General features: G+C 39.0%; 1 protein-coding gene across 1 annotated transcript in view; it reads right to left on the reverse strand.

The window, feature by feature from the left end:
• The window catches only part of oxct1a (3-oxoacid CoA transferase 1a), a 52,595-nt gene extending 25,782 nt beyond the window's left edge, over positions 1–26,813 (reverse strand). Inside the window, exons 1-13 of the mRNA XM_061729359.1 lie at positions 26,668–26,813; positions 25,779–25,887; positions 25,192–25,282; positions 22,380–22,515; positions 21,848–21,997; positions 21,287–21,393; positions 20,404–20,464; positions 5,519–5,626; positions 5,156–5,270; positions 4,439–4,533; positions 3,124–3,172; positions 2,352–2,424; positions 519–594 (exon numbers count right to left, since the gene is read on the reverse strand). Of these exons, the coding sequence (XP_061585343.1) occupies positions 519–594; positions 2,352–2,424; positions 3,124–3,172; positions 4,439–4,533; positions 5,156–5,270; positions 5,519–5,626; positions 20,404–20,464; positions 21,287–21,393; positions 21,848–21,997; positions 22,380–22,515; positions 25,192–25,282; positions 25,779–25,887; positions 26,668–26,772 (1,275 nt within the window). The 5' untranslated portion in view covers positions 26,773–26,813. The remainder of the gene's footprint in view (positions 1–518; positions 595–2,351; positions 2,425–3,123; positions 3,173–4,438; positions 4,534–5,155; positions 5,271–5,518; positions 5,627–20,403; positions 20,465–21,286; positions 21,394–21,847; positions 21,998–22,379; positions 22,516–25,191; positions 25,283–25,778; positions 25,888–26,667) is intronic.
• Between the last annotated feature and the right edge of the window lie 696 nt (positions 26,814–27,509).

Below are 27,509 nucleotides of genomic sequence, written 5' to 3' on the forward strand. Positions count from 1 at the left end.
CATTATTCGCGTCATCGCGTCAGGCAGCCAATCAGCACAGAGCCTCATTATCATAGCCTCCCCGCCCACTCAGAATCCCTCATAGAGAAGGAGGTTAGAAACGGGGAAGATAAAGACATGGCTTAGAGACTGAATTTCTCATTTATTTAGCAAAAACAATCAAAAGCTTGTTTTTAAGACATTCAAGGCCTGTTTAAAATAGGTATTAGATGCCATAATAGGTCCCCTTTAAGTTCCTCAGACAGTCAGAGATTATGGGATGTGTCACTCACAGTCCAGACTACAAAAGAAAACACTTAACTGATATTATACAAGAAAACAATAATAACAATGAACATAGGAACAATGCTAACCAACAGCAGTACTAAAAATTCTGCATTACGAAGGGGGAAAAAAACACATCATAAGCTCAATAAGCAGCATTTAGTGCACACTTTCATCAAGGATATTGGGAATCATAGCAAATAGCACAAATTTGGAAGCAAGTAACAGAGGTGCGCCAACCAAACCATACTTACCGGGATCATCCAGTTGGCTAAATCTCCGTGTTTTGACACCTGCATGGCTCCCAGCATTGTCAAGTTGATGTGACCCCTGAAGAGAAAGACATAATACAAGAAGACAGCTGTCAGCTTCAGGATCAGTTAGAGTCCATTCATCTGCAGTAAAATACAAAAGGAGCACAACTCTGGGACAGTTCCCTCCATGTTGACAAGACTTTGTAAAACTGCACAAATGCATGTACACACTGGGCTACTTGATAAATGGAGATTACCAAAATACATTCAGATCTTAGACTTAATATTCCCCCCTGTTTGTTGTTTTTTCTTGATAGCAGAACTTGTTATACTAGTTGCATTTGATTTATATTGATATTGTACTGCAACCACATATACAATAAAATCCTCTTTTACTCCAGATTTGGATAAAGTTATTCCTTTCAGTATGTCTCCATCAAAACCACACGCACTTCCAGTTTTCCACAGGACTTCTTGTTCTTAATACATAAACTCACTAAATGGTTGCATGGTCATGCGTGGATGCACTATTTACGCTGCTAGATTGAAAGACTTTTCAACTCTCAGAACAAAACGGAAAAAAAAAACGAAAAATCAAACAATCAGTAATTTGCGTACTTTCAGTCAGATAGAGATTCTTGTGGAACCTCTCTGCTGTAAGCACAGAGACGCAGGATCTTCCACCAATGCATTACTGCGATGGTCATTATAGAGACATGCTTAAGAGCAGCTACTTTGACCAAGCAGACGTTGTGACTGACTTGAACTCTGTCAATGAGCAGCAGAATGAATAAAGGAGCAACACCAGAGTGAGAGAAATCAGTAATGAAGAAATTATGTTTCACATTTTCTGTAATTGTTTGTGACTAAATCAATATACACACAAAGAAAGCCAGGAAGCAAATGAATAAATATTCATTTTGTGTTATTAATAAACATAGCAGTACTGCAATTTGTTTTCAGTAGAACCTTGTGGATTGGAAGTGGAAAGAAAAAAAAACCCAACAGACTAGCTGTTATTAAACAAAGAACTAAGATTGGGGTGTTAATTTATTTGGCTTTTAAATGTGAAAAAAAGGTAATTTGGCATTTCTCTTTTCTACTTCTCACTAAAGCCATTAAAAGTTAATTAATTTAAGACAGTAAACATGAATGTGTCACAATGAATATTAATTTAAGTATGGCTCCTAATTTTCCAGTCATGAGCAACATTAATAAAGACATGATTTAGTCGAAATATTGCAGTATATGTTGTAGTGTCATATTGTACAGCAGATTATCTAGGTAACAATCCACCATACAGAATATTGACCAATCCTTTTTCAACATGTCGGGTGTCTTAATTGCGTTAGCACGACAGGCGAGACACTTGCCTACAAATTGAGCATGGTTCCACTCGGTCCCCGCCAGTGTGACTGGACAGCACTATTTATGACCATTATTGAATTTTTACTGGGTGGTCGAAACAAAACTGATGCTGCAAGGAGCGCAGCATATCAGTCAGCAGGCGGATCAATAAGAACCAGAGAACTTGGCTATATTGACAAGACCGCTGTCAAGCAGCAGCGGTGAAAGAAGGCATTTCTTAAGATCCAATGTTACACGTCCCGACTGTGTCCTGTGGTCAAACCCTAATTGTGGCAGGAGAAAGAGGTTTGTGCAGGCGAAGCACTGACAGACTCGGGGCTAATGTGTGCTTTATGCTCGGTGTTTTGCAGTCAACAGAGGTGAATTAAGTTATTATGTAAATTATTTTCATGGGACTTGAAATGTCAGATATATTTATCTTGCAGTCAGCAAACAGGTTTTCCAAGCTTATGTGAGTGGCTTTACCCTCGGATCATGGCAAATGAGTCATCACTTGAGAAATAGGCAGCTCCTGGGAGCACGGTGACAGTCTCCTTCCCTGTGTAACAGTCACAAAGTACTCACATTAACATAGTACAACAGTATATCTATAATTACATTTTAAAACAACCAAGTTCAGAGATAAGGAAGGCAAATGAATGACAAGAAATTAAAATAAATGAGTGTCTTAATGAGAAAGACTTGAACTAATCAATAAAAGAAAGAAACAGTGAGGGCGTCTTAAGTCAGCAGAATGTTAGTATGATCTAAAAAAAAATAACTCTGAACTAGGGCTGTGCGATTAATCGATTTTAAATCTAAATCGGATTTATTAATCACAATCGATGTTAAAAAAAGGAAAATCGATTTTCCTTTTTTGCAGCTGGCTGCATTACAGACAAAGCTCGTCTAGTCATCTTTGTTTGGTCAAGAAAATTGTAAATGTTGTCACTTTACTAAACTCAAGGAGGATTTACAGTATCTTTCAATTGCACTTCATTCCCAGTAGGGAAATTTGATTGCTGCTTTTGTAGTTTTACAAAAAAAAAAAGTGAAATCGAATCGGGTTTTCAGAGAAAAAAATCTGGATTTTATTTTTGTCCAAAATCGCCCAGCCCTACTCTGAACATATTTATAGTTATAATTTATTTGCCACCCCCCTGTCCATAAATTAGAGGGGCAAATGTTTTCACCGCTTTTAATGTTCTATGTAAACATAAATTTATGATTGGTGAGTATTGATCAGGATAACCCTCACCGGCATTAATCAGGTCTGCATCCACTTCATCTTCAGCGGGGTATGGCCCCTGGGCAAATAAAAGAAGAAGAGAAACACGAGTGAGCACACCCCCGCACACACACACACACACACACACACGCAGGCTGCAGCCACACATACACATGAGCCTCACTCGGCCTGACCGCCCCTGATCTTTTTACGGAGAAACAGACACAATTGCTTTTCTCTGATTAGATCAAACATTGATTTTCTGTGTTTGGCAAAGGGAGTGATACTGCTGGACAAAGAGGGGAAGAGAGGGGAAATCAGCACCTCATGAAAACTAGGACCCACGATTAAAGGCAGCTTTGCCAAATAAAGTATTAACATGAGCGCCTCCATGCTCCTGTCAACACGACTGATGGGAAAGTCAAACCACTGAAGCTGCTGCAGCAGCAGCTTACTGTGTAAGGCTCACTTTCAGGGCGGCATAATAAACCTACCTAATCCAAGTGAGGGCCCCAACTACCAACAGCATAGCTGAAATAAACGGCTGGTCATATTGGTACATGCTCATAGTACAATTTGGTTTAAAATAGGGCTGGGGATCGATTCAAATATCAAGAATCGATTCGATTCCGATTCTTAAGATTCAGAATCGATTATCACACTTTGATTCGATCCGATTCGATATTGATTTGGGTTACTGTTAATAAAACAGTTTTTTCGGCTGTTGCATGAATTATATGACTGTAGTCCTGCAACATATTAATACTAGTATTATATTGAGATTCAACAGCAAGTATTGGCAGCTGTTAGGACCAATCACCTCCCAGAATAGAACTGCTTTCAGAAACATTGTGTGGGTCAGAATTATCAAACAGATCCGGGTCAGCAAACAGAGGACGAAAGAAATCGCCCATTTATAAATGAGAATTTGGTTTTTAACATTTATGCAAATGTAACCCCAAGACAGTATATAAAGCAAAGAAATATAGACAATTTATGCAATTATAACTGAAAACTTTGAAGTTTTCATACCTTTAAACATGTTTAAAGGCAAAAACATGGCACCAGTTATTCTCGTGTCCAACAAAATATTCCTTTTTTGGGCATAAACAAAAAAGTACCAAAAGTTGTAATGTAATGATGAAAAAAAAAATAAAAAATGTAAATCGATCTTTAGACATATGAATCGATTTTTAGGAATTAATATGAGAATCGATTTAAAATCGGAGAATCGATCTTTTCAACACAGGCCTAGTTTAAAACGAAACGAAAAAGCACTATGCTACTTTACATCTGCTCAATATTCAAATCACTGAAAGCAAAAAAGAGGAAAATGTTTTCTTACCAGTCCCAAAATTCCATTTTCACTTTGAAGATGTACAATGATGTCTGATTTTATAAAGTTGCTGGCCAGCATGGGGATGCCAATACCAAGGTTGGCTGATTGTCACTTTATTAAGGACAATTACTAATATGTGGTTCATTAGACGAAAGACATGCATAGTGTTTAATATTATTTGCTCAGAACCATCACACATGAGCCACCTCCTTGACCATGTCAGATCTCGACACCGGTGCATAGTGAGTAGTTACAATAATAATGCGAAGAAACAGAAGAACATTAATTATGTGGCTGGATGTTAAGACACAGAACCTCGTAGCTCTAGGGTGGATTACAAGATAACAAATATATAAGGTGGATCACAAGGGAGTGTCAAGAGGTCAAAAAAAATGTTGACTGGTTAATCACACACAAGCTGTTCAGGAACTATGGTCGGGGAAATAGAAACTTTGAAAAATATGCTATCACAGGAAGATTACAATGTAAAAAATTATCTTAAAAAAACAGGTTAATTTCTCCCGACGCTTTTCCCACTCTAATCAACTGGTGCAAAGACGACAATCATTTCTAGCTAGTTGACGAGAAAAAAAGGATTCTTTTGTAGCTCTTGCACAGTGCTTAATTTGGTTTTCAATTGAAGTAATTAATGGGAGGGGGCTGAAGAATGAATGTAGATGATTATGCTATATTCTTAGTGCTTGGAATTTTGTCAAAGGATACCATACATCCCATCCTCAAACTCGAGAGCAGCCCTGCGGATGATCCTTTCCCGAACAATGTCTGAGTCCTTCTTTGGTTTGGGCTTCGCTTCTTGATTTTTCTTTACTGTGCGTTTCTGGAACCAAACAGATTGATTGGTGAGTAACAGGGAAAAGCCATTTCTCACCAAGAACAAGGACAGTGATAAAAAGATTGTGTGTGTGTGTGTGTGTGTGTGTGTGTGTGTGTGTGTGTGTGTGTGTGTGTGTGTGTGTGTGTGTGTGTGTGTGTGTGTGTGTGTGTGTGTGTGTGTGTGTACTTCTCGACTACTTTTATGGAGTTTCATTTTCATTACAAAAGCAATGTGAGGTTTTTTTTTTATACCTCAATCCTTTTTTCATAGGAGCCTCCTTGAACAATCCTGTGGATGTAGACACTAGGTATGTGGATGTCCTCTGCAGCAAATGTCCCAACGTCCACCACCTCCTCCACCTACACAAGAACGCAAAATTAGTGCTGTCGTCACCAGAAAAATGTCCCACAGTGCCTGATATTTAAAGTTAGGATAAAGAAACTATTGCAGGGCTGACATGGCATAATTACAAAACAACCCTACCAACCCAGCCATGAAATAAAGCTTAAACGATAAAAAAATGTGCAGATGCTCTGCCACTTTGCAGGCTAATCAAAAATATCTCTCTCTCTCTCTCTCCTTTTCATTAATTTCTAATTTAGAAAAAAATCTAAAAATGAACTAAAACTAGGGAAACAAGGTCCTACAAAAATCATTTCTGGTTTCCAAATGTTTCCACACAATATTTTTGACAGGGATGATAAAGGGAAGGTAAATATTAGCAGAATATTTGAGGAGCATGCTTTTTTTTTCTTTTAGCAACTCCACGGTCCACTAACAGCCCTCTGTGTATCCAAATCCAGCCTGGCTAAATGAAAACAGAAAAGGATCATCTCACACACCAAACCCAGGGGGTATAGTTTGATGATGGGATCAAAAAGCAGTGGAGAGTGGAGGTGCAAGTTTGTTTCTCAGTTTAGAAAACCAAACACAACTACTTTGCTTAGAAAATATCAGTGAAGCTGCAAAGAAAAAAAAAAAAAACTCATCAGCTCTTTCCATTGTTTAAATAAATCCTCAGAACATCTCAGTTATTTGTATACTGATATGGCAGCAGGGAAGAATGCATATCTAACAAACATCGCATTCCTGACTCCTAAACACAAGAGCATCACCCTTATGTAGAACCTGCACAGCAGCAGTAGAGGAGTGTACATAAGGGGTTATTTCTGTTCAACTGACAAGACACAGATGGAAATGGCTATTGATTTAGGTAGAGTTGGATCAACATGACTGGGACATAAATCCCAAAGCTAACACACCTGCTCCCTTCCCCTTAGATGACATAAGGATGTGCTATAAAACAAGCCTCCAGCCTACACTTCTACAGGTGTTCAGATGGAGTTGGACAGCATGTGTGGGCTCCACTGAATCCCGTGGCCCATTTTTAGTTTATTCTAGGTCTTAAAAGTCATTTTACACTGAGTTGTACCTTTTGGAAAAATGTGATCCTTAAGACTTGAGGTGAATCCAGGTATTAAGCCAAGTTGGGGATGGATCAGTTGAATTCTTAAGAGAATTTGTCCCTCATAAAAATAACCCATTTGACATATAAGGTGCAATTCGTGTTCTGCCTGATGATTCCACAGGGTAAAGGGGATTGAAATGATCCATTTTAGAAGGCAAAAATGGAAAGGACAAAATAATCATCATGTCTCTGGAGACTGAAAGGGGACCTAATCAAGACAACACAATTCTTACCCTCTCCTCCACTTTTGTGTGCTTTCCTTCATTGAAGCTCACAGTGTAACCTACTTATTCGATTTACATGAGGGACAAGCAGCCGTTCAGGGCAAATTGAATTGAATTTCTCCTTATCTCTACTTCCTCCCTCAGCGCTGACTGAGAGAAGTCTATGGCCAGGAGTGGATCCCATCTTCGTGTTGTCATGGATACGCATGCTTTGGTCTCTCATGAGCAAGGGCCACTCAGGATCGTAAAGTGATTTTAGACTCCTTTTTATAGTTGTCTTGGCGGGTTTATGGTAAATCTCTAATGCTTTACAGTGAAGAATGAAACCGTGGAAGATGAGATTGGTAGCGCGAGAGAGCGCCGTAAACAGCAGTCCCACACGTTCACCCACATCTTTCTCTGCGGGGCTTGTCTTTTGTGAGGGAGGTGATGTCTTGAGACGTCTTCATCAAGCAAGAATGTGCTCATCACGATGCAAAACCGTCATCAAATAATCCAACTGGGAGTAAGGGATGCACAACAAACATTTAGTGGCAAGCATTTGAAGGACCAAGACAAAAGGTTTTAATTAGTTGTGTCAATGTATAGTTTTGTCTCATCAGAGAAAAGATGTCAGATAATGAGGCCCTCGGAAAAAAACACAAACACAAACTAATAAACAGGAAGCCACACCTCAGCGGCGGGTTTGCTGAGCTCTCTCACATAAGAAAAAATAAAAAAATTAAACTTGTATTCAGCTCGATTTTCCATTAGCCTTAGAAGACCAAGTCACAGCAAAATAACAAGCTCATACAATTTAGATGTGCCCTGTACATAAAAAGGCCTTGTTCCTTTTATCTATGCGGTATCTCCCAACTGCATGGGAGGTTCATCAGATGAGGAACAACAAAGCATCCAAATAAAATAATATTAATAATAATTACAAAAGGGCAACACACGGACACACGCAAATGAGCAGGTGTGCAGAGCAAGTAAACAATTGCACGCATCGACATTGATATTCCTGTATTTCTGGAACGATTTTCACATCAATGAGAGCAGAGCGAAAGCATGAAGGGAGCTGGCAGGAGGACACAGGGAATCAAAGTGCCCTCTGGGGAGACAGCAAGCGTTTTTCTTTTTGTAGAGAGGGTGTGCTTTTTTTTTTAGGCTGTGAGGTTTGTCAAGTCTTGTGAATCTCAGACTGATCTGTTCACAATGCAACCGAATCCCTACAAAAAACCAACAGCGGCTTTGCATAGTGTCTCCTGTCCAGTGATAAAGCAACACATGCTGTGCACATCACAAATATTTGCCTGATATGAAAACAAAACCAAAGGGAGGCTGCATTTGTAGAAGGAACTCATTTTTAAATACACACAAGGTTGTGCAACAATATATATATTTTTTTTTTGTTTATTTAATGATTTTATTGAATGACAGTTCAAAATCAATGTCTAATTTTCATCAGTCTATGTTCAGTAAATTATCATTTGTGATCATTTTTGTCAGTTTAAAGTTATTTCAGTGACCATTGTTGGTTTTTTTTTGTTTTTTTTTTTAATCGTATATGGAAGGGTTCTGTAGGGTTTTAAGTTTAATTTGTCGTGTTTAACTTGGTTCTTTAGTTTTGAGCTTGACTTTGACTTGTTTCCTGTTTTATTTTGAAACTGTGCCTTTGTGGTTAGTTGTGTCCAATCTGTCCTGATTGTTTGCACCTGTGTCTCATCAGCCCTGTGAGTATGTCTTGTTTTGTCTTTCCAGTCCTCTTTGCTGGTGCATACTGTATTTCAATTTGTTGGCTTGTTTGGCTTTTTTTTAAATATATATATTACACCTGTCTTTATATTTTTACTGATCACCTTTTATGTATTTGTCTGTGTATGCAGACCTTTTTTTTTTTAATAAAATTCTTTATTGGACTGTGAGGGGGAAAAAACAGAGGCAAGGACATTTTCAGGGTTGTCCCTTTAGTGACTTTGCTCCAAATGTGCATGAAAACTGACAGGCATGTCACATGTTGGAAGAAACAACCCCTGTAGACTGTTTACAGTCACCAAATCAATACAAAGAAGTAAAGACAAATGTGTGTAGACATGTCTAGTCCAAAGAATGTTAATACAGAAAGCTAAAAGCTCCCAGAAGCTATATTGTTTATCACAACCTTGAGTACAAAGGCAAAAGAGAGAAGAAATGAAGAACGCTGCTAATTGAACTCTTCTAGCCTTCATTAAGCTTTTTTTGTGGCTCTTATACAGCTGTGTCATCCATCCTGAGTGTAGTGCCTAAAGATAATCTCTTTTGACATCACCCAAGATGTTCAAGATTATCCTCTGATAGTTGTTAGTACCTTGGTGACAATTTTCATAAAATGATTTGCAAATACAATCATTAATCAGTTATATGATGCACTAATTATTTAATAATCCAGTTAATTCATACATATTCAGGACAGAGCGAGAGTAGCTCTTCAGTGCAACTGTCACAGTGCTGATTTGCCACATCCAGGTTTTCATGGCCCTCGGAGGTTAATGCAAAAATAAATAAATACAACAATGCATCTTTTCTGTTTTAAAGATTTGCAGACTGATGGGCTTTAGATAAGATGAAGAAACCTTATTACAGATGGGAAAAATATGCTAAATTATGAAACAGCAAGACAAACTCAAACACTTATCTTAAAACATTAGCCTTGTTGGCATTGCAATTTTTTTCAAAATGAGTTTTAAAATCTCAACAATCTAGATAAAAACTAAAATATTAATTATTTTTTCATTCAGTGAACTTAACCTTAAAAGCAGGACGAAAGAGCCTGGTAGGTCCCCATATAGGCCCTGAGGTTCAATCACAGTTAGAATGACTGGAAGAATTTTGTTTTGTCTCTTGATGAGTCAATCGCATTTTCCCTTATCACTACTTTCTTCAGATTCATCTTACTTGGTTCTGCCATGATCTAGATCTAATGGCCAAATGGAAAGTTGTTATATTTTAGTCCAACTCTTGCTGCGAAAACTTCAAATGCTTTCTTCATAAAAAAACACTTACCCGGTAATTTTTTATCCTTTAGGCTCCAATCTAATCAATCTGTATTAAATAAGCGTACGTAGCGATAATGGGGGTGATGAACATAACTTATTCCCCCTCCATAGAATACAGATGGATGCTGGGATTTTCACCATGAGCTCATCATACAATCAAATTTTTTCCAGCTTGCTACACAAATAAGCCACGCGCTTCGAAACTGTCCCACCCAATATGAATGGCTAACGCTTGCAGTGAAGTGTAAAAGTTTTAAAGTCCCCAACTTTTGACAGAACCTACGTTGCCACTGCAGCGCATGTAACGCACAATTCAGTTAAATAAATCTGGATGTCGCCCCATTAAAAGCGAATGCATGGCAACGCTCGGGATGCTACCAGCGCAAGTGCGTGACCCCCCAGTAAGAGCTTAAGTAAGTTTGGCGGCCGAGACGCAGAAGGCACATGAGCCACAAGTACCTCTTATTACTTTTAAACAGGCGTACAAACAAGATGGAGTACCTGGAATGAACCATGCAGAGCTTAAAATGCTGCTCATGACGGCTACCTAAACTAGCTCCTAATCCTAAGGGGGCTGCCTCATTTTCTGAATTATGTGGTGGAAGTATTGATTCCTCCAGCCTTCCTTTACTGAGTTGAAATTTCAATTCTAATGTATGACCTCTGAATCCACTGGATGTCACGCTACAGCAGCAGCAGGAACTGAGTCCAAAATAAACATAACATAGATCCCCCTCAAACAGAAATCTTAAATCACTTTGTCTTGGGAAAAGAGAGGGGGACAAATACTCTTTTTTTTTTTTTTGCAGAGGTCTTTCAAACCATGCAGTTTACTCAGTGGAACAAAACCTAGAGTTTTATTTGTTCTGACAAGGGACTTGTACGCATTGAAATGCACGCATGGGTAGACCTGCTGCCACAAGACAAATCTCATGTGCAGGAAATGTGAGGCAAACCTGTAGAGAGAATGTAAGATTGTCATTACACCAGTTTTATATTTGCATTACCAAAAAAAAAAAGAAAAATAAAAAGGTTCTTTGTTGCTGATTTAAAATACTGCATACTGGAACTTTGATAAATCTATGGAGCTAGTTTAAATACATTATAACACTTAAGATTATTGAGCTTTGGTAGGTTATACTTTGACTATGGAGCTGCTTGAGTTTATATTTTATGTATTTTCTGGGTGTGCTGAAATGCAACAGTCAAGAGGTCAGAAGAAAAAGGTGGTGTGGCTTCAGGCAACAGGGTGACAGCAACGCCACGCTCTCATTACTGTGTGTATTTTTAGACTTTCCATCTCCCCCCCATTGTGTGTGCATGTGTGGGCACTTGGCCATGCTCTGTCGCCACTTTTGGGGATCAGCTCCGGCTCTGTCCTCTAACCCATAATACCAACATCACAAGCAATCTGTTTCCTTTCAGCAAAAAGCCACAATTTTCTTTCTGATTATTGAGGAAAGTGACTCTCAGCCAATGCTGATCCCAACAACATTAAAATAACTATTTACCACAGGCAATATGAAACCATTTACAAAACAATATAAACTGTTTAGAAGGCTCACTATTATACATATTCACTGGGAGACTCAAGCAGACATGGAAATGTTTACATTTCTAAGAACACTTGCTTGCATGTAATGAATAGCAGATTCTGATACTTGGATATCCAAGGACTGTTTGAACAGACCGAAATTCAGCATATGTTTCTCACCCTTCTGCTGCCTCTCCGTCCCCTTGTCTGTCTCTGTGCTTAAGTTCAACTATGACCTACAGCTAACTAATCATCTTTAGAAAGATGTCATTGGCTTCACCATCAGTCTTTTGTAAATGTCATCATGGCACCTGAATTTACGCCTGTGTCTTCATGATCAACTCCTTGAGATGTCAATCCCACTGTCAGTGATGGATTGTTCCATTTAGGATTTAGGACCCCTCCTGGGTTGTGAAAGATACATTTTAAATTGGAGCATCTCTGAGCGATGTATTGACAATGCAGCCATTAATAGTTCCATAAATATAAGTTTTAATAATGTTTTAGTTATCTATTAAATTAACTTGTCATCCTCAATATGGCATTGGATATTTAAATAATGTATAAAAGACCTAACTACAGCAGCTGAAAGCACAAAGAGTTGTGTATATTATAATGTGCATACAATGCATGCATTAGTCTCTGAATATTTTACCAAAGAAAATACATTACCTTCCATAAAATTGACTTTTAAATAAGGAAAACCATTTCATCTTTGAACACAGGAAATGTTTATCTTCAAAGATGGAAAAGAAAAGTGCTTGTGTCCACCTCTCAGTTCTGTACATTTCATACACTGCTACAATAAATGCAATTTGCCACATTCAAACATACGACTTACCAACAACTCCGTGATCTCACGTCAAGATCCACAATAGCCAAATGGCCGTGTGGCAATATCATATGTCATTGTGACCTAAAGTCCTTTTTTTTTCTTTTTCACACACAGATTTTTTAAAGTGGGGTGTCAAAGGCTTTTATACCCACTTCTTATCTGATATTACAGCAATTTACTCTAGTTTTGGACTACCAAGTACTGCAATTACTCTCCATTTGCTCTGCAGAACATTTCAACTCAATGTGAAAACAACGGCACTTAACAGAAAACAATGTTAATATTGCTGAAGTAGCACACTATAGAGAGAATTGGAACAAATGCTTGACCAAATAAGTTCATTTTAATTAATGCAGATTTACATGCACATGAAGACTTTTGCAAATGTCATAGTTTTAGACCACAGAGACTTTTACGTAGCTGTTGGAGGAGGGCTCTCCCTTTAAGGAGCATGAAGGGAGAACTGTACTGTGACCATTTCTGACACCCTATCACACCAATCTTTGGTGTGATTTCTGCTCAGTTGTAGATGGAGGAGTGGAGAGATGGTCCAGGGAACAGGGGAGGGTTAGCCAGCTGTAATCATCTTCCAGGCCAGGCCAGACCCCATGCCCTTCAATTAATCCAAATAGCTGTTTGATTCTAAAACCTCCTGTGATGATCTGGGAAGATCATCTCAACCAGCGATTCTAAAGTGGTGGGTCAGAACCCCTAAGAGGGTCGTGCACCCGTTTTCAGTGGGTTTCGGCCTGTACACTGTATTTTGCAAGAAAAGACTGTCTGTTTGTAGAAATGGCTCCTGCTGGAATGTTTTGTAATGTCAGCCCTATGTTTTACAAGTAGTGTTTGTTATGTATTACTGAGTACTAGGCTGAAGTTATATATTTTTGAGTCTTTTTGGAACAACAACAAGGTTGTTGCACTTTTTTTATTTCATGTTTGTGCATGAAGACACTGTTGATTCTGTACAATCTAAAGTTTGAAGTGCACCTTCTTTTTATTAATTAAATTTGAGAACGTTTCCTATTTAGGTGGCGGCTTGTCATTACAGCGTGATGGTGGGTTCTGAAGCCAGACAAGAACCACTGATCTTGAACATTCACCTCAGACTCCCCTACAACTTCTGAAAAGAGAAATAGAAAGGGCTGCACATTGGATCCACAAAAGTATATCCTACATCTTGTTATGCAGAAAACAGCAGGGGACATGAGTGGCTTTTCAACTATTTGGCAACAGTAACTTAAAAGCTGTGGGCCAAAATTCAATAACAGACCTAGGAAACAAAACAAAAAGGAAAAATACAAAAGAAGCAAAACAGAAGTTTCTAAATTACATAAAAAATGAAATTCCAGCTGTGAGCAAACATTAGGTATTCTGTTAGAAAGGTTCCAGAAGGGGATTTGAAATAAGACCCCCTGCATTTCATATGTAAAAACTGGAATACACCAACTAAACACAAAAGGTGAACCACTACACTGACTTTGTTGCAAAATATCAAGTAAAAATAGGAACTTCATATAATATTTATTAATTGTCATTTTTGTGGAAAATGTAATAAAACCTTAAGCATATAACAGTACTCTCTTAAATCCTGTATAACTCTTATTTCTGTTTCAACAAGTGTACAGTAGGAGCCTGATTCTCCCAGGCTAATACTAAAACCCCTCAGGATGCAGGTCATTTAAATCCAATTAGACCACTCCTCGTTAAAATGACCAAAACACGCTTAAAAATCCATTTATTGAATTTATGCATGACTGGTTGAACACCCACGCGACTACATTGCATTGCTGCAAGAATATAGATTCATTTACTGTGACTGATAGCCGAATATTGGCAGACACCACTGCTTTGATTCAGTCTCTGGTGCGTTGACTCCCACGGTGGGGTCTTTCGCTGTACCTGCGATAAGCGAATAACTGGACCAGCTGGATACCGTGAAACGTTGAACAATTGAAAAGAAGGGTCTGGTTGCCTGGCAACCATGGCAGGCGCTGGTAATGATCAGGTAATTTTACTTTTGTGTAAATTTTCTTTTTTTGTTATCTCGTCTTCTGACACCGTTACACATGCTTGGAGTTTAAACTCAGTAAAAAAAAAAAAAGTATCTATCAAAATTCAGATCAGGCCCACAATGATCCACCGGCGGCCAACAAGGAAAAAGACACTTATTTTGCTCCTGAATCACATTTTGTTTGAATGCAATATTTGCACCACAATCCTGGATAAAACATTAAGCTTATGGTTAAGCCTATAAATGCAAAAACTTGTGGTACAATTGGAAATGAACAGGCCTCATCAAGAAAACTTGAATGGTTCTGTGCACAATGTAAGTGTCGGACATCCTTCAGAGTGTAGAGTCAATATAATAGTCACAATTCAGGCACAAGTAAGTAAGCCATCCCTTAAGAGACAAGTGGGCTGGCTAAACATAACTTTACTGACAAGGTTTATGGACACCAGGTCCATGTGTGAAAGTTGAACTCGTCATTATTTCATCGTGATCACTTTAACGCACTCCAGAAAACAAACAACCTGAACAAAAATGATAAGAAGACCCAATTTCTTCCTTTCCTTTTGATTATTAAGTTTCAGGAAAGGGATTCAACGAGTACAAATCTGGGCTCAGACTGCCATTAAACTGAAGTGAGGGGATTTGGGTAAATCATTACACACAGTTATGCAAGTCCTGTCTGGCTCCCTCTACAATGTCATGACATTTCTTTTCCTCTTTGATAACCATTAATTGCTTTTGGCCCTGAACTCTTGGAGCTCCCCTGGCTGCATACTACTGACTAAAGCTACACAGATGAAATCTTGTCTAACAAAGACCCGGCAAGATTGCGTAACGCCTTCGGGTTGAACCGCTGCCAAGCTGGGCTCCAGGTTAAATGAACAATTTCAGAAATACATGGCACTGTTTGCTGATTATTCAACCAATGCACTAAGACAGCAGGATCGTCGTTATTGACAACAAATTACCTCATTTATGACTGAGCATGTTCTGAATCCCAAAGATACATTTATTTTCATGGACAAACTGATTGCACCTGCATCAGATATAATAGGCTCTTTAATGAGTAATATAGTGGATGCCTATCATTTTATAGTGATCAATAACTTGTCAGATAACATTTATTACAGTGCCATAAAGAAAGCAGCATATGCTACAATTGACCCCAAAGGGTTGTATAACCAAACAAACTGCACTTTACATCCATGGTTTCATATTGTCTATAAAACTTGATCCAAGGATCAGTTCTTTCAGGGATTTTTTTTTTTTATTCCTATTCATCCGTCAAAGATGCAAAGACTTTCGCAGATTATGGAAAACACTTGGATTAGGGATATAGAGATGCATGAATACACTCCTGATTTTACTGGATTTTGTCAAGCATTGCTCTGTCTTTTGCCATATTGCACTTGCTCGTATGTGTCCACGTTTGGTCAGTAAAGCCAAGATAAAACACAAAGTCACAAACAAGACGGTAGGCCATGCTTTAAATGTGTGTGTTTCTGGAAATGAGCTTCAATTTCAAGAAGATGAAATCTTCATGTACATCTTTAACCTGACCATGCAAACTGTCTACATGATCACAAGTTATATATCTACATAGTTATATTCTTTTATTGTATGTGCTGTTTTCAACTGTAACAAATGCAGCGACAGCAGGACAAAGAACCGTTCAGGGGTAGATGCACTGATGAACTTCCAGTACTTCTGCCAGCAGTATTCAAAGCCTGAAATCTACTCATCACTTGATGTGAAAAGCTGAAATTGAAATAAAATTCACTGTTGAACTCCAGTAAATTAAGTGTCAGGGTTCAAGTTATTTCAGCTTGGAGGTTTTGCACATTTAAATGAAGGATTCCACTCGTATGTCCTTGATAATTGAGGGTGGAAGAGCTGTGTCAACTTAAATCGACATGCAACACAACACACTGACATTTATTTCATCACAACAGTATGACTGATATTTAAATCAATAAGAAATCAAATCAATAAAAAGTTTTGAAATGTGCCAATTCCAATTAAAATTCTGCTTTATGTTATTTATCAAATTGCTATGACAAGTATTCAAGATGGACACCCGTGATCTTCAATCCCTCAGATGGCACTACGTCAAGATCCATCCACCTCATATAACCATATGGGGAAGGGGTCACTTAGGAACATTTTGGGACAGTGTCTTTGTTACCAAATACCTTTTGAACATTTACTCTACAAAAAAAAAGAATCCTTATATCAACCTTGTCCAGAGGGATATCAATTTCTCTGAGCTCTGAGGCATCTGGGATGGACCATCGTCCAATGAAAACAAGTATTCGGAAGTAAATCGGATGCTCTGCACCACTTCCAAAGAAAAGGGTCCTCTAAACTCTCGTCTAGTATGGGGTTCTATGTGGTACAGAAAAGTACATAAAGGTTTTTAAAATAACATATCGATGGCCAAAAAGCAAAACCTCCTGTCTAAAAAAATGCACTCTACTGCGGAAACAAAATAAAAAACATGTTTTCTCGGACAATTATATTTTTTATGGATACCCAATAAATGTTACACTGTTTTTAGACAAGAGTACTATAATATATGGTAACAAGACCAATAAGGTATTAATGAGCTGCAAAGTGGAGACTGGAAGATTTTCCCTCAATTTTTTTCATCATTTTGCAGATAGGAACGTTTGTGTTTAAGCCATTGTTATGCTGCCTTCAAGGCCACATCTCTTCTCGAGACGCCCCTTCAGTTCGCAAGAATTGAATTGAATTCACAAACCATTCAAGTTCATACATTTCAACCTTGTCCATTGAAGTCTATCAACCACTTGGATCTTCAACATCCTCCACAACAATATTTGTCTTATGAATAATCGTGTCAACGCAGGAGTATATTTTAATAACAAAAACATTTCTCTTTTGGGGATCAAATATAAACAGAGTTTCTTAATCCATTTTCCACTCAGCAAAGATGTCGGGAGCAAATGATTCTAGGTGCAAAATGATTTAAGCCGACAGTAAAAAAATCAATCATGACAACTGAATCTCACACTGCCTCTCTAGCATCATTCCTAACAATACAATTTACACCCAACTTCACAATTTGCTCCCCGACATTTTTAATCAACAGATCAAATCTCCGCTTCAACATCCAAGGAATAATTGAAAATGTGCTTTGTGGAATAAGATGTCAGTCTTTAGATTTATTTTCAGAAAGTTCTTGTATTTTAGGGTTTTTGACACACAGAATCAGATTATACTTGTGGGAGGCCGGAGAGCAGACCAAGAATAGAAGGAACCTGAATGCTTCCTGTCTCGCATTTCCACACATTCAGTCCTGTTTTGTGTCAGCGGCTCTGCTGCACCTCGTTCTCTCCACCAAATTCACCCCAATATCTATCTAGTATAAATGGCTGTACCTGTATGGAGCAAACACATTGAGACTCATTTGTGTTGAACAGGACACCTCAGAACCTCAAGGCTCCCCTTCATTCTGCTGCTGTCCGTCTTTTAACCAACACTTAGACGTGTGCACCTCACTCCTGTTAACTCCCTTCGTTGGCTTACTGTCCTTTTATAGAATTGATTTTAATCTTTTGATGTCCGTTTTTTAAAGCTCTTAATGGCTTCCCACCCTTGTATTTATCCAAGCTTTTGACTGTCCGTAATCCCGGTAGAGCACTGAGGTCAACTAATCAACTTTTGCTGGAACTCCCGAGGTCGAAATATAAACACTTGGGTGATCGAGCCTTTTCCGTTGCCGCCCCCAGGCTCTGGAATAACATCCCCGCCGAGATGCGGCATATTTCTGACCTCGGCATTCTTAAATCTAGGCTAAAAACCCACCTATTTAAGATGGCTATTTAAGTGTCATCATCCAGTAGTGTGATGATACTTTTATCTTATTAGATTGTTGTATTTTATTGTTTTATTGTTCTTATTTATCTTCCTTTTTATCTCTTACTTGCTGTAAAGCACTTTGGTACACCGAAAGGCTGTCGTAAAGTGATATATAAGTTCATTGCATTACATTCATTCTGAAGCCGGCCTCTCCTGTCACCTGCCTCTTCATTGCAGATTCTGCATCGGAGCTCCAAGAATCACCAATCTGTCGATCTTCACGTATTAAAGCATGTCTAACTATCTCTCCACCTGGTTATCCCGCCTCTGAGAGGATGACACACAATCCACCCTGTGCTGTCCTCAGATAGATAATCAGTGAAACTCCCTGTAGTGTTCAACATTCAATAGTGCCAGTCCTGCAGCGCACGTCCCTGATGAACTTGCCGTTGTCCCATGTGAAACTCCACTGCTGCTTTGGCAATGATGGTCATTGACGTCATTAATTTTTCAAAGTGATTTTATTCTATGAAATCACTTGTGATTCGTTTCTGTAGTTGCATCTTTTGCCGAGTGTTTCAAGAGTTCGGTGTCTCTGCAGAGAAATGTCTCTCTCGACACGAGCAGCCAGGGGCCCGCTGATTTCTTTGTCATTACAGTTTCCTGCAATTTGCTTTCCCAAATTTGTCACGTTCCTGAGTGAGAACTCTGATGTGTTGTCATGGTTATTTATGTCAATGTAACATTACATGGAATCATTTATAACTACTGAAGTTACCTCGCCTTCCAGTCACAACACGCTTAATACCGCTGCGTTTCAGGCCCAACACTATTCACAGGATTACTGTTAATCGTAATCGTGCAGTTAGTCGTTAATCATACGGGGCTGGCGGGTGTGAGACATGGACACAATCAGATACACCTCCACACAAAATGAGTAGGTTCTCCACTGTTAGTCATTCACGTGGTAATGAATTTACTGAAAAACAATATAAGGGTTTTTCAGTTTTTTTTTTATCCGTGCGACAAAGAAATAGACCAGTATGGTCTTCATACCCATGGTAATAACCTAGACCTAGACTAGCTATATTTTTAACAACATCTATTGCAACAGCAACTTGCTTTTAATGGCAAGGAAGACTTATTCAATTCACTTCAATTTAAAAGGTCTGAAAGAGGTTAAATATTGTGAGAATAATGCTCAGCAGGAACATTGTACCCCAGTGAGCATTCCTCCATTCCTCAGGGGCATCATCACTTACTGATTGACTCAGTGCGTCTGTGCATTAAGAGGGGAGGGGCTGTTAGTACGGTGACTGTGTAATTACGTATGTGTGACAGAGAAAGGAGATGAATACATTTATTGCGCACAACTCTCCAGCAAAAAAACAGGGTTACCATTTCAGATAGTATTGGATTGCAAAATAAATAACTGAATGGTGCAGATCCATACATGGAGGCCGGTCCCAATTATCCACACTGAGTTTCACACAGTTTCCCTCCCTGCTGCTTCTCTGGACCAAGACTTGTCTGCTTGAGAGGTGAGAAGCTGTTTTTGTGCCGGAGGAGCAGAGGAGGAGACGGAGACGGACGCATAGATACGCACGCACGGTAGAACTAACTGTCAAATGCTAGACAAGCTGGAAACCAGACAGATTAAAACCCGGTGGATCTTGGACAGCACAGAGATAGCAGGACAGTCTATTTTTGACCATCTGCATTGGGTTAGCGATCAATGAATAGTGTCTGAGGTCTAAGTGTTAAATTAAGATAAATAATATATTCTCAGGTCACCAAAATGGTTTCAAGCCACACTTGTACTCAACTACTGGCCTGAAGAAAACAAAAGAGCATGAAGAAATTAAAAAAGGATCTTTACCTTGCCCATTAAGTGGCTTTTAGGTGTTTTGTTGTTATACCGGTCTCATTTATTATAGTGCCCCATAATCATTTCATCTCAAATCAAACCTTACGCCAAGTTTTTTTTCTGTCTTTACCAGGTTCTAAACATTTAGATTTCTACATTTTTATAATTTTTTTCTAGATATCGTCTGTTGGCCAAGAACAGTCAAACATGAAAAATCTCCAACATGATACATGAAAACCTTAAACGTAAAGTTTAGAGGAGAAGATGGCAACTCTGCTTTTAGACATATTTAAAGAAAGGCATGCAATAAACCATGTAACTGTATTATTAGTATCGTTCATACTATCGTACGTACCTCAACTATGGTGGTTTTGGCTGCCTTGCACATGGGCTGGTTGAAGTTTCGGGCCGTCTTCCTGAAACACACGGGGCCGTGACAGATATGAAAGATGGTAGAAAAAGATTTAAACCAGAGCCAGGGATGTCAAAAGCTCTCATTTTCCAGTATATGACTTCCAATATATGATACAAGGTATGAGCTGATAGTTTACTGGAGAACACTGCCCCCTTGTGGAGACACTTTTCAACATGTACTTGTTACAGTTGTGACAAACAGGACTGTGAAGAGTCAGTGGAAAAAGGAAGAGGCTAATGCTGGTTGAGGGGCAAGCATAGGTCACCTCCTTCCTCAAGATCAAATTCAGGTACAACCAAAGGAATACGGACTGAGAATGTCTCACTAAATAATAATAATAGCGAATTATTTCCCCAAAACTAACATTTCCGCCTCAACACGTCACACCACTCCAGTGTTGTCAGAAGATACAATAACGCTTATACAAGCCTTTGATCAATCCGTGCAAGATGGAACTGAAGTCAGTGCATGACTGATGCTGACCTATCCTTGACCCAGCAACGTAGGTAGTCACAGTACGGAACTTGTCTATAACACGGAGCCAACACATAACTGTCAGTGCTGTTGTCAGTCAGCTGATTCTGAGTTGCTGGTCTGTTTTGTGTAAGCACACACTGATGTGGGGCTCCGCGTGACTAGCCAAGGCAGCTTAACACACACCTGTCACACCTGTGTAATGTAACAGCTGTTTAAAAATGATTGATGAAGACTTGGCCCCAGCACAAAGCCGAATCATTTACATCAAAGTGAATGTGCTTTACCACAGCAGATCTATATTAACCATGAATTTACTCTTTTTCATGCACTCAATGCCATCACTCACCTGAAAATAACGTTGCCCGCCTTGTCAGCTTTCCATGCCTTGACCAGTGCAAAATCTCCAGTGATTGCATTTTCCATGATGTAGTGCCTGCCGTTGAAGTCGCGCACCTATGCGCAACAAGAACACGATCCCAGAAAAGGATTCACCAGTTATGCATTTCCAGACTTATTACTGAATTTAAAGTCTAGCCTTAATCACCAAGTTTATTACCTATTCATAACTGCACACAAAAAATGGAAAACGAAAAATGTTACATGTTGAAAAACATTTTTTTTTTTTTAAATTGCTTCTGTAGACATGAAAAACCTTAGCTGGCGAAACGATATACACCTATGTCATTAAAATGACCTGTAATGAATGTTTATGATGGTAGTAGTTCATTTCTAATGTCAGTTACACCACATTATAACTAGTTCATTGTTTCAATACAATGCTGGAACCATCATGACGAGGAGTCAAGCTCCTCCATAGCTCTCAATACAATGCACACACTCTCATCCTGAAGTGATAATAAGCAAGTTTGTAGTCCAGTGGAGATCAGCTTGTTGACATTGCTCTCACCTCTCTCTTCTCACTGGCAATGGCAATGCTGCCATCTTTATTGTACTTAATAGGAGAGCCTCCCTCTTGGATCAGAGTGCCATAACCAGTGGCTGTGAAGAAGGCGGGGATCCCAGCACCCCCGGCCCTTATCCTCTCTGCAAGAGTACCCTGTAGAAAAAAAAAGGAGCAGATTATGAAAAAAAAGAAAAAAAAAGAAAAAAATTCCCATTTAGGGTGTAAAAGAAAAAAAATGTGTAAAAGTTCTTAAACCAAGGCTGAACCCCAATACAGAAAACCACAAGTCTGAGTCTGTCACCACTTGATGTTTTAACATTTTAACCATGTTTCTTGTAGAGCTGCGGATAAAGGTCAAATGGTCAAGTCAATAAATCTGTATGTAAACACGTGGACACTGAGGACTTATATAGTTGTGATAAACAAAAAATAATATCGGTACATCTGAGTAGCTTAGAATGTCACTGTAGATCTGTGGGGATTCAGACACAATATAAACTGAAGTAAAATTATTTATTTATTTATTTAAACCAACCTGTGGTGTTAGTTCCACTTCCAACTCCCCTGCCAGATATTGCCGCTCAAACTCTGCATTCTCTCCAACATACGAGGAGATCATCCTCTTGATCTGTTTAGTCTGGAGCAGCAGGCCCAGGCCGAAGTTATCCACTCTGATGAAAACATACGCACAGCATTACTAACCCTTAGACAACTGTGCCAATCAGTGGATTGTTGAAACAAACGGGGTTAAAAGTACAAGGTGACTCACGACCACAAAGACCGATGCAAAAAAAAAGTGAAGAACACAAACTATTACCACTGCCTAAACTTTTGTACATAAATGTACGATAGAATCCGCTAGTTCTGGGTATTTCTGTGAGGTCTGACAAACAGAAAATGTGGGTCAGAAGTGCAGCAATGGAGATTCAAGACTGACTCCACTCCAACCTGAATAAAAGGTCGACATAATTATACCCTTTATTTTGCATTTATTATTAGGCACATGTGCAGTTACATTTTTCATTTGACATTTAAGTGTGCTTTCTGTGGATCTGGGTAAAATTGAAAAAAAACAACAACAAACAAACAGCAAAGTCCCTTCTGCTCCATCTGCTCTTGAGTTTGAATTACATGAGTTGTCACATATTTACACTGCCAAACCCACAGAAACCACCATGATTTGACAGCAGGGTGACTCACTTTTTTTTGCTTAACTTGGCTTTTTCAATGTTACAAAAAGATTGTGTGACCGTAATTGATAAAATATTCTTGAAATATTTGAGCAGCCCTGATGAGATTTTCTTTTATGTTGCGGGTCAGTCGAAAGCCCTTCAAGCCTTTGTCAGTACTTGCTGTGTTAAGCCCAAAGTATGCTTTAATAAAAATAAATAAATAAAAACTCTGCTACACTGCTCAAACTGATCCAAAACAAGAGGAAAGCTGAGCATGGCAAAGAGTGAATCTCTTCTGTTCTCTTCTGTATCCCAGGATGCTTAAAATCAAGAACTGCCGCTGTCTTGTGCTCAGGTCAGCTGACAAGACATCTAGGCCGCAGGCACTCAGAATACCAAAAACAGATGACTATGATAAACATGCTGTCTCACACAGACTCACTCACTTGGACACACACCTAATCCACTGGAAAGGGTTTGGCAGGAAGACATTAACATTGTCTGATCTTGCGTATAAAAGCAGTGATTGTGTATGTGTGTTTTTGAGGACTCCAAGACTAAATATTCGAATCCCACTGATAAGAGCAGGTTCCAGCAATAATATTTATGCAAAATGGGTTCTTTGTGTGAAATTCCTGTGGCAGCTTAATATGCAAAAGGTTTCAAGCTGCAGGAGGTGGTTCTGTCACAGCCCAGTAATATTCTAGTCCACAGCTGAATCCCTCTCTTCTCACATTACAGCGCTCAGAGACGCCACTGTCCCAAAGCTAAGAAGCAAAACAGAAGCCTTCCCCGTACTCATTTAACAGTAATGAGACACCACAGTAAAAGGTTTCTATTATTCTAAGGAACTGAAAAGATGAAGGAAACTTCTCCACTTCTAATCATTATGAAACGTATTATTTAGCTTCTCAACTAAGACTCTGTATGAACAATATTGCAACTTTTCAGGATTAAGCAAACCACAATTCAATTTGCCCAACTATGTCATACACCATAAAGGAGAAATAGCCATTGCTCTAAAAAATACATGAATTAATAGAATAATTTGCTTTATTCAGCACCAATTAACCCTGGATACTAAAAAAATCAAACATTTAATTCGATTGCTTTACAAACCAAACAGAGGTCTTTCAGGAATCAGTTTGTCTTTATTAACATCCTTGTTTCTTCCATCATCTCTCAACTCAATTCTTGGTAACTTAGACACTCTGTTTTCAGTCCATGATTCACCTCGTTGGAAAGAACGTGTTTAAGATGTTTAGCAGGGTTTTCCACGACAACATCCTTAAAGATTTTCTAAAATTGAACAGTCACTTATTTTGTGTACTGTATTTAAAGTAAATCTGATGCCCTCTGCTTTATCATGTCTGCACTGCTTTTAATGACTGACGAAATATCCACGCTGTCACCTATTGTACATATTGTACATATACATATTGTACATATACAAGCCTCTCAGGTCACAGATTTTTTTGACTACTCTAATCAAAAAAGTCTTAAGTTTCATTTATATAACAAGAAGCAAGCAAGGAAGAAGAGTGTTTTTGGTATGTTCCTCTCTAAAGCCAACCGTAAGGTAACTTTTTCTAGTCCCTTCAAAGCCTCTTCCCTGCAGTGCTGCACCACAATTTAGATGTGAGGAAGAAAACAATGGAAATAGCTGAAAGATTGAAGCCTGGCAACTTTTAAATATCAACAATAATCAGTTTTTAATTATGTACCAGTATTTGTAATACAAGTCACACAAATGCCTGTGTTGCATGTCTATATCCAGAAGTTCCAGTCAAACCAGTAAGGAAACTGGGAATAAGGGGTGTTAAACTCAAGAAGATTTATTACAACGTGCTAAGAAACTGCATAAAAATAACATTTACAATAACATTTTCTACTGCATTTAATAAACTTTTTTTTAATAAACAATTTTTAAATGTACAATGCAAGCCCCATCTCAAGTTAGCATAGAGCCTTTCCTATAAAACTTCAGATGGTACAAAGAAAACGCTGAAGGACCCACAACTATCAGATCAAGTTTGTCCGTTAGTGTATAAACACCAGCGCTTAGACTCAAACTTAGACTCCTGTTTGTTCTCAATAAATAATCAAGAATACAATTGACAAATAATTTCCACATGTACAAAAATAGTGTTCATTCCAACATCCACACACACTTACCCTGCATTGTTACTGACTGCAGTGAGACCTTTTACTCCAGTCTTCAGTAAACTGTTGATGAGATTCTCGGGTATACCACACAATCCAAAGCCTATGTTGGAATACAAATAAAACAAGTCAGTGATGCTATACAACAAAAACACAAGTAGCAATCAAATAAGTCTGTGTGAAAGGTGAACCACATTGACATCAGGTGGAACTTTCACCCCGTAGATGAAAAACATGTGAAGATGATGTCTTTCACCGTTACAAATCACACCAGAGATAGAGGGTCAACATTCTTAACATTGAATTGAATGAGGTTGTTTATAAGTGTGTCTGTGCACTCAGATAATAGTATGACACAGTGGAAACAGTTTATTAATGATACTCTGACCCGGACTATAAATAAGAGCAGTGGAATTTGCGTCTACCGTACTCAGGGTTTGGATGTTAATCAACTAGTCCACTAAAGCCCACACAGCTGCAGAGCGGTCGCTGTGAAGCACAATCTTTCATTTTGATCTCAGTGTATTGTGCATGCGCCAGGTTCTGCACACAAACATTTTATAACCATGTAGTATATCTGAGAAGGTACAGAATATTACCTCCAACCAGAATGGTAGATCCACTGGGGATGTCCTTTACTGCCTCCGTGGGATCTGAGTAGAACTGGGAACTTCTCACGCCGGAGGTGGAAAAGTAACAGCCACAAGTCTGTAAAAAGTTAATTCAAACATGAGGCAGCTGCTCCGACCTTCAACCATGGCAACACAGTAACACAACTTAGTAAAAAGGACATCTGCCTGACAATAATGCATTTAAATGATTCAAGTTTGTAAAGAAATGACCAAATGCCTCTAGTCAGCTAATGCCATGTACAGTTTAAAGGGTTGATCCAGACTAATCTGGGGCAGATGGGAAAGACAAACACTGCCACTGGACAAGTCCTACAACAAAAGGGTAGAGATTTAGAGATCTCCACAGTCAAGAGTCCTAAACCAACAGTTAGCTCTGGAGTCAAATCTAAAACCCTTTGTTATTAAGTAATATAAAAGGATTTGTTAACACATATCACGATGTAAAACTACACGTGTATAATTACAGCATATTGCCCATTATTTTGGAATCATGCACGACGTTTGTTTTATACATGCAAACTGTTTTATATGCACATCATGTGTTTAAAGTCACATATTAATCAAAATAGCACGTGGTTGTTCCGGTTTACTTCTACTAAAACCTGTAGTTACTGCTGCAACTGGGAAATAAGTTGAGTTAAGTCCATGCAAGGTTACAAGTTGAGGTCAAATCCATGCCATTGGCGGCTAATGTACCCCAAAATTATATCAACACTAATAAAGTCCCTAAATTATCATTATTTGTTATTGTGGGACGTTGGATGAATATAAATAAACACATTTCCCTCACACTCTTGCCCATGCATGTGCTAAAAATCGTCTACGCTGTGTCAGCGTTGGCGTTTTAAATACAGACCTTACTCAAATGGTGACTGATGAGGTTAAATGTGGCTCTCCGGGGACCCGGGAGGTTTTTGAGGAGGATATTGTCCGCTCTGCTGAGAGCTCTGAGAGCCGCCATGTTTCTCTGATCACACAGGAGTGGGAGGTGAGGGAGGAGAGGAGGGGGCGGTCTGACCGCGCTGGCGACCCCGGGCCGTCCTGCGGCTGATTTATGGTCCCGCGTTACACCAACGCAGACCCTACGCCGTAGGCTACGGCGCAGGGTCTGCGTCGATTTAACGCGGAACCGTAATTCAGGCTTCAGGCTGGCGGACTGCAGAGGACTCGGGCTGAAAGCTCCACAAACGTGGCCAGTGGTTCAGTTAACTCCATACTTATCAAGCCTTCCGTTTTGGCCGGGAAAGTACCGCATTCTACCCCTCTTTCCCGCCGTCCTCCCGTATTAGTATTTTCCCCTAAATTTCCAGTTTTATATTATAATCATTTTATGCAGCAAAGTGAATTGTCACAAGCCTCGCGAGAACTGCCACCCAGGGTACAGCAGGAGGCTAGAGGCGACAACAGGGAGCAAACTCTGAAAAACAAGTCAGAGATGGATGGATGTAACGAGAGAGAAGGCATTTCTGCCCCCAAAAAGCAAATACTTGGTGTAAATATATCTAAAAATGGGAAACCGAATTTACTTTCCTAAAGAGGAGCAGGATGGGGCTCAGTTACCTGTTCTGAAAGAGGTGTAACTGTGTCTCTCACGGGGGAAGGACCAGAGAGTATGAGTGAAAATGACAATCAATGTGTATATAAACTCAAGTTTCAAGTTTAGTTTATTCATACATAGCCATTAAAATAAACGTATAC

Source organism: Cololabis saira, chromosome 9, assembly GCF_033807715.1.
Source record: "Cololabis saira isolate AMF1-May2022 chromosome 9, fColSai1.1, whole genome shotgun sequence".
Classification (NCBI taxonomy): Eukaryota; Metazoa; Chordata; class Actinopteri; order Beloniformes; family Belonidae; genus Cololabis; species Cololabis saira.